The 13882-nt window shown below is 37.4% G+C and overlaps 1 protein-coding gene and 1 long non-coding RNA gene across 2 annotated transcripts; both read right to left on the bottom strand.

The window, feature by feature from the left end:
* Positions 1-5155: 5155 nt before the first annotated feature.
* LOC118050588 (3-hydroxyisobutyryl-CoA hydrolase 1) lies at positions 5156-6323 on the bottom strand. Its single transcript, XM_073408222.1, has one exon. The coding sequence runs from the start codon at positions 6317-6319 to the stop codon at positions 5300-5302; it is 1020 nt and encodes a 339-aa protein (XP_073264323.1). The 5' UTR covers positions 6320-6323; the 3' UTR covers positions 5156-5299.
* Positions 6324-11877: 5554 nt separating this feature from the next.
* Positions 11878-13494, bottom strand: LOC118050587 (uncharacterized). Its single transcript, XR_004687897.2, has 2 exons — positions 12874-13494; positions 11878-12145 (listed from the first exon to the last, which is right to left on the bottom strand). It is a non-coding gene; the product is annotated as an uncharacterized lncRNA (long non-coding RNA).
* Between the last annotated feature and the right edge of the window lie 388 nt (positions 13495-13882).

The raw sequence follows: 13882 nt of genomic DNA, 5'->3' as shown, positions 1-13882 counted from the left end.
GCACTACCGAAAGAGATGATGTTGAAACAATGATTTGTCAATGTTGAAAAGCAAATGCATTATGATTGATATGCATGTATACTTACCTGAGAAATATAGGCCCCCATTTCTTCATGGTGTCTTTTTTTCTCTCAAAAGTTGTAGTGTTGGTAGTAAACTTCGATGGCTTTTCCACTTCTGCTTACTCATGTTACATATTGTGATCTTGACCTCTGGGAAGGGTTTGATATCATCATACATCTTTGTCCTTCACCCTTTATCTCAAGAGTTACCAATTTTGCCCGACATTTTTCTTAGAAAAGGAATCATGGAGCCAGCCCTACCATGTGTTTTTGATTGCCCCCCAGCTTGATCATGCCCCCCAAGTGTTCAACTTGGGTTTAGTTTAGGGTGATGATATGTGAAAGTAAGTTTGGGTTTTTTGTACAATGAAATGTTTTCATGCAAAATTTTTGGAACTTCCAAATTATTCCAATCACAAAAATTATTTTGACATTGGTTCAAAATAAACTTGTTCTCAAAAATTCAAGTGATTCCTACGGACAAGTTTCTTGAAGTGATTTTTGCTTTTGGTTAAAGATGAAGGTGACATCTGGTTGGTCACAAAAGGTTTAAATTTCAATTTGAGGGTTATTGAGAACCGAATTGATTCAAAGCATTTATTTTATTTGTATGAATAATGATTTGACTTGCGCGAGAAAGCACTGCATACCGATCCAGATTGCTTGCCTTTGATCAAAAAGGGCTTTATCAGGTGCGTAATGTAGGCTTTAGTTATTGGTTACAAAGAAAAGGATATGTTGCAGGCTCAAAAGGTGTTTAAGGGACTTTAAGACTAAGGATCACAAGTGCTTATATCTCAAACTCTTTTGTTCATACATTTTTGGACCTTAGAATTGATTTGTAAAATGGTCCACGGTGCCCCCCAGTATTGGGCTTGGGCTCTCTCTTTGTTTTTGTTTTCTTCATTTGATTTTGAGCATCATTGCATTTGCTTTGTTTTTTTGCTCAAAATTTTTGGATCCTTTGGATTTTTCTTCATGCCCCCCTAGCTTTGTATGGGCGCCTTTGATGATTGAGAATTTTCTTTTATGCCCCCCAGTATTGTTTGGGCACTTTCATTGTTGAAGACTTTTTTATGCCCCCAAGAGTTATTTGGGCACTTTCAATCATTATGGATTTTTTGCACTTGCCCCCCAGTGTAGGGGTGTGATCCTAGCCAGGGTTATTTTTTCAAGAAAATGTATTAGGCTCAAAAGGGGACTGCAAATGATATATTTCAACTTTGTGAAAGGATTATCAAAGATAGCCTTTCTTCATCTCAAATGCATGCATTTAGGATCGGTAAGCCTTGCTTTCATGCGAGTATGCAATGTGATTTATTCATGCAAATAAAACCCAGCTTTTGGAGTCACTTTTTTTTTTTTTTTGGTTTTTTTTCTAGGTGTATGATTACCTCTCTAAGGAATCACCTGAATTTCCAGAACTCGTTTGTTTCGGACAAACGTCAACATGATTTCTGTTTTGTACTAAACTTTGAATTCCCAAAAATCCTCACATGCGATCATGCATAGTTTTGGAAGAAAAGGGAAATGCACCACAAGATTTTGGGCGTGATGGTTTCATGCTTAAAGGTTATGCTCAATGTGTTATTTGCATGAAACAACAAAAATGAAGGCATGTGATGAACAACAGCAAAACACATGATTTTTATTAACAAGAAAGGCTCAGTGGACAAGGAAAGTCTTGTGGAATTTTTTAGCCAAATTACCAACAAAAACTAGAATAGGTTGAAACAAAAAAATCAAGTTTTTCGGAGACATGATCAAACTGAGGTGGTTATTTTGGCAGAGAAAGAACAGGCTCCATTCTGCAACGGTGATGCAATTTCCCTTCAAATTGTGTTGAGGCTCTTGATCATGTGGGCCCTCAATGTCTTCAGGTTGAGTCTTTGTTGGGCTTGAACAAAAATGATAGGTCAATTGGAAGGACCTTCACCAGAGGCATTTCTCCATATATGCTCGAGTAAGCTAGAGGTGAGTCAAGCTTTTGTTCAGAGACTCCAACTCTTCGTGCAAATAGGCATCACGTTGAGCACGCTCTTCATCTTCCATGTTTCTTGCTCGAAGTCGGGTGTTGTAGATTTTTTTTTTTGACCTATATTTCAATCTGACATGTATGCATGTTAAATGTATGAACATGTAATCTATATGACAAACTCGCCCTTCGAGGGGTGACATATGGTCGCAAATCTTGTATGATGAAACAAGAATCTTGATTCTTGCACAAACTCTACAATGAAAATTTTCTGAGCGACGGTTATTGTGTCAACCAAAAGTCTGGAGTTCAAGATGCTTTCAAGAAGGGCTTGCTCGGATGCAAAACAATGTATACGGAGCATACATCCTAAAGGCTGGTTTTTAATCTTTTTAAGTGAGACAAAAGGTAGGTTTACTATTTGGTCTCTAAAAAAAGGGACTCTCGTTGTCCCAGTGATCGCCCTCGTGGAGGCAATATGGGGGCTTGTAGGCAATGAGATGGTACGTGTACCAACCATTACCAGTCTAAGCACTCAACGAAGAGTTGGGGTTTACACAAACTTAAACCTTGACTAAAAGTCGTAAGGTAAGCTGCTAGTCCCCCTCCTAACCTGAAGCTTGTGTGTGCTTTAAAAAAAGTAACTATGTGATGCATGAGATAAATATGTATAAAAATTAAAGCGCACAACTAAATATGAACAAATATATAAAGAAAATGCATATTTAAAAATAAACACGCAAACCACAACAAAAAAACACAATCATCAGACAAAAACAAAGCTTAGTCCACAAAGTCCCCAGTGGAGTCGCCATTCTGTCGCATGTGTGCGGCGGCGCGGCGATCGTCCACCCTCAAGGAAAAAAAATCAGAATATTTATTCCTGGCAAAAAGGGAGAGACAAGGAATTCTTGTCTCTACATGTGAAAATATGGACTGGGAGTCGCCACCTAGTATTCTGGTTACTAGGAACCTTAACTGGTCTTTAGAGATCGGGCACGGAGACTGGTTGCGTAAAGGGAAGGTATTAGCACCCCAACTACGCCCTACCTAAGATAGGCTGCATTGTTTTGTCTAATAAAATCTAAGTCATGTTGTGGTTTCCTATTGTCCAAAATATGCATTACATGTAATGTCATACCCCGGGTTCTATTGTCCAAAAAAAAAAGAATTAAATATCCGGAATACGCATTACGTGTAATGTCATACTCCAGGTTTTATTATCCAAAAAAAGAATTAAATATCCGGAATATGCATTACGTGTAAAGTCATACCCCGGATACTAAGAGACAAACAAAATAAAATTTTTGTTGTTTTTTGAAATATTGGCCAATATTCTCTTGACTTTAATAAACTGTTATTAAAGCCAAAATGCATGCTAAAATATTTTTTTGGTGTATGAAAAATACAATATGAATTTTAGCTTTGAGACACTTGGCCGTATGCAAAAAAATATTTTTTTCTCCTTTTTTTTAATGTTTTTGTATTTTTGTGGAAGTTTTGACGAAAACCGGGTATTTAAAAATCAGATTTTTGTATTTTTAACAACATAAAAAAAATACCACCAAATATTAATCGAAATGACATAAAAATTACACTAAAAAATTATAAAATACTGAAACAAATATTTTTGATTTTTTTTCTTTGAAATGGGCCGGATCAGTCCCAAATATATGGGTTGGGCCGAACCTGGCCCAAAGAGTGGGCTGGTCACTGTGCACATAGTAACCGGGGATACTGTACACACAGTGACCACAGAATTAATTAGCAATGCACAGTAACCGGGGGTTACTGTGCACACAGTAATGTGAATTAATTAGCTAGTTACTGTGCACAGCACAGTAACTAGCTAATTAATTCTGCAGAACGTAAACGTTCTGCATGAACTGAAGTAAAAAAAATGACGGGAAAGGTAGGACGTTACCTGGAGCTGTGTTGATGCTGGCAGCAGCTGATGCAGCAGGGGTGGTGGCGGCGGCGCTGGCGGTTCGCGGTGGCCGGCGGTTTTCCTTCTCTCTCTCTCCTCTGTTTTTTCCCGTTTTCTTCTCTGCCTCTTCCCTTCTTCTTCTCTGCCTTCTCTCCTCTCTTCTCACTCTATTCTCCCTTCTGTTACCTCTTCTGTTCCCTCTCTCCCCTCCCCCTTCCTCTTCTCTTCCCCCTCCTTTCTTCTGCTGTTCCTCCTCTATTTATAGAGCCCGTGAGCATGTTTTTTTCATTGTGGAGCCAAGGAACGGGTCATACGGCGGCTGGTCGGGTGCGGCTGTCCAGGCGTGCCTCCCTCAGTTTCGGCGGTGCGGTAGGTGGTCGGCCAATGTCTTCGGTCGGTGGGCTAGAGGGACCGGCGTCATTAAATATGCATTCTTTTCCCTTTTTTCCTACTGTATGCTCGGTGGGGAAGGAAGGGGAACAGTGCCGTTCAAAACGGCACTGTTTTGAGCTTTTTTTTTTTTTTTGTATTTTTGTATTTTTTTATGGGGACCCAAAAATGGGTTACAACAAGGAGTCGCCATTCTGTCGCACGTGTGCGGCGGCGCGGCGATCGTCCACCCTCAAGGAAAAAAAATCGGAATATTTATTCCTGGCAAAAAGGGAGAGACAAGGAATTCTTGTCTCTACATGTGAAAATACGGACTGGGAGTCGCCACCTAGTATTCTGGTTACTAGGAACCTTAACTGGTCTTTAGAGATCGGGTACGGAGACTGGTTGCGTAAAGGGAAGGTATTAGCACCCCAACTACGCCCTACCTAAGGTAGGCTGCATTGTTTTGTCTAATAAAATCTAAGTCATGTTGTGGTTTCCTATTGTCCAAAATATGCATTACATGTAATGTCATACCCCGGGTTCTATTGTCCAAACAAAAAAAGAATTAAATATCTGGAATACGCATTACGTGTAATGTCATACCCCAGGTTTTATTGTCAAAAAAAAAGAATTAAATATCCGGAATATGCATTACGTGTAAAGTCATACCCCAGATACTAAGAGACAAACAAAATAAAATTTTTGTTGTTTTTGAAATATTGGCCAATATTCTCTTGACTTTAATAAACTGGTTATTAAAACCAAAATGCATGCTAAAACATTTTTTTTTTTTTTTTTTTTTTTTTTTTTTCAATTTTAACATCTTTTCTGTAATATATTCCACAGATTTTGAGCAGACATTTCCTGTCCTGGAATTAAAGATACATACATAAGCCAGGAGTACTGGCATAGAAGGATGGTGAAGTACTGCCGATGGATATTATTTTTATTTTCCTAGTTTCAAAGTTTTGGCCTCATAACATCAACTGAGCTGGATCTAGCAGGGAGTTGAAGGGATTCCCAGTCATCTTCATCGACTCTGGAGAAATATCGGCCCACCATTTCATCACTCACTAGCTCTAATCTTGCAGGCTCCCACTTGGGATTTTCGTCTTTGTCCAGTAACATGGCTCTTATTCCCTCAAAAAAATCAATGCTCACTGTTCTTCTCATAACATGACAAAAAATGTTATATTCACGGACGAGGCATTGATCAAGGGCTTGCGCGCGGCCCTCTCTGATCGATTTAAGGGAAATTTTCAGGCTTATCGGACTGGCTGCCTTCATGGATTTTATTGCCTCTAGAACCCACTTGTCTGCTCTATTTCCTGCCTCAATCAGTGATGATAGTATTTCTTCAACTGTTTTCCTTGAGAAACATTTGTTAATAATCTCCAATCTGCTATAAACGCCATCCTGTTTCACATTTGGTTTGTGCTCAAATTTGCTGATGATCTTTGAAATTTTGTCGGTATCAGAAGAAGTTACTTCATCGAGAGCACTTTCCACTAAATGGAGATCCTTTGAGAGGACGAAATGAGTTGCAAGGCCACATGCAACCATATCTTCCCCTCTTATCCTAGTTCCAGCAAGTCCCAAATATTCACCAAAAAACCCAGGGAGCCTGGAAAGGAAATGCGATGCTCCGACATCAACAAAATGTCCTATTGCTGTTTCTGGCATAGCAAACACAGTATTTTCAGTGACAATCTTGAATGCTCCATGCATAGATAGCCCAGCACCAGCCCCCATCACGATTCCTTCGATGAGTGCAACCACAGGCTTTCCATATGTGGCAACTACATAGTCCAGAATGAGACTTTTCTTGTAAGTATTTGCCCCATGACTCCAATGCCCTGCGACCATACAAATATATGATGCCACAACATCACCACCTGCACAAAACGCCTTCCCATTTCCCTTCAATACCACAACTTTGACTTCAGGATCAATCTCGTAGGCTTTCAACTTCTTTGTCATTTCAGAGATCTGGAGCTGTGTTGATGCTGGCAGCAGCTGATGCAGCAGGGGTGGTGGCGGCGGCGCTGGCGGTTCGCGGTGGCCGGCGGTTTTCCTTCTCTCTCTCTCCTCTGTTTTTTCCCGTTTTCTTCTCTGCCTCTTCCCTTCTTCTTCTCTGCCTTCTCTCCTCTCTTCTCACTCTATTCTCCCTTCTGTTACCTCTTCTGTTCCCTCTCTCCCCTCCCCACTTCCTCTTCTCTTCCCCCCTATTTATAGCCCTTGAGCATGTGTTTTTTTTTTTTTTTCATCGTGGGGTCATGCGGCGGCTGGTCGGGCGTTGCTGTCCAGGCGTGCCTCCCTCAGTTTCGGCGGTGCGGTAGGCGGTCGGCCAATGTCTTCAGTCGGTGTGGGCTTGAGGACCGGCGGTCGGTGGGCTGGAGGGACAACGCCATTAAATATACATCTTTTTTCCTTCTTTTCTGCTGTATGTTAGGCGGGGAAGAAAGGGGAACAGTGCCGTTCAAAACGGCACCGTTTAGCCCTTTTCTGTTTTTTTTTTTTTTTTTTTTTTTGCATGGGCTGGTTACTGTGTGTACAGTAACCAGAGAATTAATCTACGGGTTACTGCGACCAGTACTGCGCACTTTTTTTTTTTTTTTTTTTTTTTTTTGTATTTATTATTTTTTTATGGGGACCCAAAAATGGGTTACAACAGGGTCCATTGACCTATTGACATAATAGGCATTGGATCCAGATAAGTCTCGAGTTCTTTTACTTCCTCGTCAACACATTCCAAAGAATAAAGTCTTTCATCATGAATTAAAGTTCTTTTCCAATGGATCCTTTACCCATTCTCTCTCAAAGTGTTCTTGACAAATTGTTTTGGATCAAAATCTACCTCTCTAATGTCCTCATGTTCACCAATTTGTTTGGAGACATTGAATATGTTCATCTCCACAGTCATATTCCCAAAAGACAATTTCATCACCCCCATTCCTACAGTTAATTAAAGCATTGGATGTAGCTAGGAAAGGTCTACCTAAGATGACTGGGATGGGAGCATTAGAACCTTGAATAGGTGCGGTGTCTAACACTACAAAATCAACAGGAAAGTAGAATTTATCTACTTGGACCAACACATCCTCAACAATACCCCTAGGAATCTTGATTGACCTATCAGCTAATTGAAGGGTGATTCGAGTAGGCTTGATTTCTCCTAAACCTAACTATTCGTAAACAGTGTAGGGTATCAAATTCACACTTGCTCCTAAATCCAACAAAGCTTGGTCTATCTTATGACTTCCAATAATGCATGAAATGGTAGGACAACCAGGATCTTTGTATTTGGGAGGGGTCTTAAACTGGATGATGGCACTAGCATGCTCAGTTAGAAAGGCTCTTTCTTTCACATTCAATCTCCTTTTGACTGTGCATAAGTCTTTAAGGAACTTTGCATAAGATGGGACTTGTTTAATTGCATCAAGGAGTGGAATGTTGACTTTCACTTGTTTGAACAATTCATAGATTTCCGAGTTCACAGGATCATGTTTAGGTTTCCCTAACCTCTGTGGAAATGGTGCTCTAGGAACAAATTCTAAATCACTCACTTTGACTCCAATTTTTCTTGAATCATCTCCTTTCTCACTCATCTCTTTCTCCTTTATCTCGCCTTCTTTGTCACTCAAACTCTCATTTGTCACTTGTGTTTTGATTCCCTCTTCACTCTCCCTAGATTTCTCCTCTACAATACCTTTAGGAATCCAAAACCTATAGCTTTGTCAACATCTTTCCACTTCTAAAGGGTAGTGATGGCTTGGACTTGTTCATGGTTTTGAAGGTTCACCAAGTGAAGATTCACTCATGTGTACCTGACCTCTAGGATTTGGCATTGGTTGAGCTGGGATCTTTCCCTTCTCTTGAATGCTTAGTGATTGAGTCAACTTGGTTAGTTGACTTCGAATGTCATCTAAGGTCCTATTGGTCTGGTCTTGAAATTTATAAGCTTGGTTGTTGATTCCTCCTTGTGTTTGCATGAATTGTTGAAGAGTATCCTCTAGGGATCTCTTATGAGGTGGTTGGTACGTGTTATGTGTGGGAGCATGAAATGGTTGGGTGGAGGTTGAAATGTTTGAGGTACTGAAGAGCCCTCATTTCTCCATCCAAAATTTGGGTGGTTCCTCCATCCAGGATTATAGGTCTCAGAGTAGGGATTGCCTACTTGGTTTGAAAATGGCTTTCTAACATTACTTGAATCAAAAGTTTGGCCATATAGCACTTCCTTGAAGGCTGGAATGGTAGGACACTCAGTTGTCCTATGCCCTTTGCTCTCACAAACAACACAACTTTCCTCTTGTTGTTCACTCATGACATGCACTTTTTTAATCTCAAGAGACTCTACTTTCCTAGCCAATGAGGCTAATCTAGCATTAAGATCATCAGTCTCTTTTAATTGGAACTTCCCACTTGAATGAGAAATGGTGTTTCTAGACTCAACATGAAGTGGGAGAAGAAGTCTCCCATTGCTTTGTGTTTTCAGCCAATTGATCAAAAAAATCGAAGGCTTCACTTGGTTTTTGTCATAAAACTCACCATTACACATGGTTGACACTAGCTTTTTAAAATCTGCGGTAAGAGAGTCGTAGAAGAAACTCACTAACCTCCACATCTCAAAACCATGGTGGGGGCAATGCATTTAACAAGTCTTTGAACCTTTCCCAAGCTTGGTGAAATGACTCATTTGGACTACAAGAAAAATTCAATCATTTGACGTTGTAAGGCTGTCGTCCTATGAGTGGGGAAGTATTTTTTCAAAAATTCAGCTTGCATTTCTCTCCATGTACCTATAGACCTAGGACGTAAGGAGTTTAGCCAAAGCTTGGCTTTATCCTTTAGAGAGAATGGGAACAATTTAAGCCGAATAGTTTCCTCAGTGCATGTTCTATCAATAAAAAGTATTACATACCTCTTCAAAGTCCTTAATGTGTATGTATGGATTTTCAGAATCCATACCGTTAAATATGGGAAGAAGTTGAATCATGCCCGGTTTCAAAATTGAAAGCTTGTTGGTTAAGAGGCAAGATAATACACGAAGGTGTACTTTGTCTAGCCGGGTGAAGATACTGTCTAAGAGTTCGAAAATTAGGTTGATCATTAAATTGTGGAGGTCCATTACCTTGAACACTCCCTTCACCCTCTAGATCTTCAACATTAGCCATGATAAAAATAATAATAATAATAATAATATAAACAATTATATGAATACGAAAGGAAAGGAGAGAAAGAAAAAAAAAAACAAATAAAAGATTGCAAATAAAAGTAAATGAAACGTACAAGATAAAGTAATGGCTCAAAAATAAAAATACAACAAATTAAGAAATTCACTCTCCAACTAATAAACAATATTAACAACAATAAACATTAAAAGATAAGTATAACAAGCATGAATAAAGAGGCGGTAATACCGGCCAAGCACTTCAAACAATAAATATAAAAGAAATAATAACAATAAATAACAACAAAATAAAATAAACAAATAACAACAAAAAAAATAAACAAGAGGCGGTAATACCGGCCAAGCACTTTTAGACAATAAATATAAAAGAAATAACAACAAAAAATAAAATAAACAAGAGGCGGTAAAACCAGCCTTATAATATAAATAATAAATATTAGAAACTAACTAGAATAAACAATAAAAGAAAAATGGGTTGAACCAACCAAAATCCAACAATTAATAGTCCAATATCCAAAAAGTTGAGGTCAAAATTTTTTTTTTTTTAGGCGGTAAAACCAGCCATTTGATTTTTTATTTATATGAATTTTTTTTATTTTTCAATAATGAAATATAAATTTGTTACCTTTGCTTGCTAGCTCCCCGGCAACGGCGCCAAAATTGCTTGACCGCTTTTTATGATCGGCTTGTTTTAACTCGCAAGTGCACGAGTGTGCGATGTAGCAATTAACTCGGTAAGATCGAGGTCATATCCACAGAGAGCTAGATCTGAAAATTAAGCTAGGTAACAACAAAAAAAACTCAAGAGAAATTAAATTAACAATAACTTGGTTGAAAATAATTGATGGATTTGTTTTCAAAGATGAAAAAGTGTAAATAGATTTTAAAAGACAAGAAAAAGTAAGTCTTGGTCCAAATCAATTTTAATGGTGATGTATTGGTGATTTCTTCAACATATATAAGATAACTCAACCTAATATCAACGATGGTGATATTAGATCGGAAGATATTACAATGAAGTTTAAAAAGATGAAGATTAATTATTGCTTAAGAATGAACAAGTACTTTCAAATTAAGTAAGACATTGAATCAAGCAATCTCTATACCAAAACTAAGGTTTGTGCATAAAAATTCAAGATTATAACATTACCTAAATGATTTCTAAAATTTCTTTGCAATAATAAAACATTCATGAAGAAGATGAGAAGATAATCATTAACATTCATTCATATCTTAAAGAACTCACCTCAATCACCATCATCCTTGATTTGGATCCAAGAAAGAGATTAGCCAACCATGATTATATATAAGAACACTTTAATAAACATGAAATAACTTGAATCAAACTGAAATAATAAGTTTTACAAACTAAAGAACCGAAATCTACAAAGAAGAACACAACAGAATTTCAGTAAAAATTCGGACACAAATCTGACTCTAACTTTGGACAGCAATTCGACCCTCTTAGAAGCCTCCCCTGGAGATGGCTATTAGACACATATTTATAGGCAATTCTATGAGCTTTCCAGATCATTAAAGAACAGCTCATTGGTACATCTGAGTCAAAAGTTATGGGCAAAACACCGAAAGATGTTCTGGAAAATTAAATCAGGCCAGCTTGGAGAACACTTTGGTGCACGTTTTTCTTCCTCCTTTATGAGCTGTTTCTTTCTTCTTGTTGACCCAAAATAATGTCACAATGTCCCCTCCAGCTTTCCATCTATGTGCTTGCCCTCTTGAATCAATTAATTGCCCAAAATAAATCAAATATTATTTGTTGTGTGGACATGTAAGATCATGGATTGTGCTTGGGCTGATTTGGAGGCTGATTTGGGGGCTGATTTGGGGCTGGATTTAAACATCAAATAAGTATACAATTGTACCTATTATTTGGGCTAAGATTGACATTGAAACCTTGAGTGTTTGATGGTTGAAGTTTGCACACAACATAAGGTAAGTTTGGGCTTGAAATGGATCATATGATATTCTTTTCTAGAATTGGAAAATAATTGATTTTTTGGGCAAATTTGGAGCACTTATTTGAACCAAGATTTGCTTCAATCTTCAACTAAATTTCTCTTCAATTCTTTGTTTCGAATTCAGACGTTGATGTAACGCCCTGTAATTTCGTACATTCATAAAAGAACTTTGAGCATTAACTTTTAAAAAAATGGGTTTTTTTTTTTTTTTATCCACCGAACTTATCGGAGACTTGCCGAAATTTCCACTGAAATTTTGGCAGAGTTTCCTTTATATCTGGAGGTCCCAAGTTATCAACAATCATCTTGTACAATTATACTTATTTCTCAATCACATCATAATCATGTAGAACCTCAACAACACATCATTCACGGTACATGCCTCACATTTCGCATGCTCATTTCTTTCCCATTAACACACGTAATTCATAATAATTGCAAGTAAGCAAACTAAGAATTACAAATACAGAATAATATATTTTTATGTCCCAACACTTAATGTAAAAAACGTACTATTACATATTAAGTCATTTAGTTCCTTAATGACAAAATACATTAATGTTCATCTTCTTATTCAATCATGCAAAAGGAAACTAGAGGACCTGAAACGCTACTCCTGGTATGAATCTGAAGGACCTGCAATTTCATAATGTATATAATAAATATAGCATAAAAGGAAAATCACACAATACATGCACGAAGTTAAACATATATTCAACGATATGCAATCATAGTTCCTTGAAATTCGCATTTATCCTTCCATTATTACATCTCTATCCATCCTTCCTCGAATCATTCAACATTTTCATTTCGTGTCTTGTTTCACCTCATGAGCGCATTTAATTCATTATAATATCTACCATGTGATTTCTCTCCCTCTTACTCTATCTCTTTATATATCAATTTCAATCCCAACATCTATTATACCTATTATGGCTTTTCCATATAAGTTGTCAAACTCATCATTATTTCGGTCCAATTTTAGTTTATAAATATATTCCACTTACATATTTCTTGTGCCCATTTCAACACATTCCATGTTTCTTTAGATTTTCAGTAAAATCTCTCATTATCATGGAACCTGCCATCATTTTCACAATATTCACATCCGATCCATCTTTGAATAATATGACTATTATTGGCATTTTATTACACTATTATAATTATCACTAAATTCTTATCATGCCAGTAACAACATGAAACCTTAATACAACATATTTACATTATTGGTCATAATTTCTTTGACATCCTCCCTGTGCGTAGGACATGATTCTCAAATTATATCAAATTACAATTCTTTCAATCAATTCAAAATACATCATATATATATATATCATTGCATTCTTTAAGTGTATAACATCTACCATGGTTAATGAACTTCTGCTCTCACGTCCCAAGCAATACGATATTTGCCTCCATCCTTCACAAGAATTAGATCCTCATCAGTTTTTTTTTTTTGTTCTCCAATAATCCATGATATAAACATAAATTACCATTTTTGTTTAACAATTAGGTATCATCCAACATTCCATTTATAATCTAACAAGTCAGTCATCCTGACACTATTAACACCGCACAAGTAAGTTTAATTCAAGTTGTATATTCCGGTCATTAGAAAACAAAACTAATGCCACTAGCCCATCACCGGGTAACTAGTTCCTCCGCCCATCTTATTCCATAATTTCCAATCAATATCTGCCTCTTCAAGGGCGAATGAATAATCCTATCAAGATGTCAATCCCCATTTCATTAATATTTTTAATTATTACCTCTCCCCTAAAACTTGGAAGGGAATGCCGATACTAATAAATTTTCATTAGTGTTATTAGTCTCTCATATTAGGATCGGCTAATCAAGTTCATTAGAAACGTCAAAATTAATACCATTGATTGATGTTATCGACTATTTCTAACATGAAATAGCCAATCAGATTTTTCTTTCCATAATATCTTGGAATATTTTCGGAAATGTTGATGTCAAGATTCTTTACATCATTAGCTTTCACTTCAAGAAATAACTAGTCAAGTTTCGTGTGAATTGCCGATATGGACAGCACCGGTCAATATCATTAAACTATTCTCACCTGAATAGTTAATCAAGTTTAGTATCCCTCGTTTTCAGGGATAATTATATGCCGATGTTAGTAAACCTTACTAACATCATTAGCCTCTGCATTCGGGACCGGCTAATCAAAGTTTCGTGTGATTTCCGATATTGACAGCACCGGTCAGTATCATTAACTATTCTCACCCGAATAGTTAATCAAGTTCAGTATCCCTCGTTTTCAGGGATGATTATGCCGATGTTAGTAAACCTTACTAACATCATTACCCTCCGCATTCGGGAACGGGCTAATCAAGTTTCGTGTGATTG

This window comes from Populus alba, chromosome 1 (genome assembly GCF_005239225.2).
Source record: "Populus alba chromosome 1, ASM523922v2, whole genome shotgun sequence".
Classification (NCBI taxonomy): domain Eukaryota; kingdom Viridiplantae; phylum Streptophyta; class Magnoliopsida; order Malpighiales; family Salicaceae; genus Populus; species Populus alba.
This window is presented reverse-complemented; position numbering and strand designations above follow the sequence as displayed.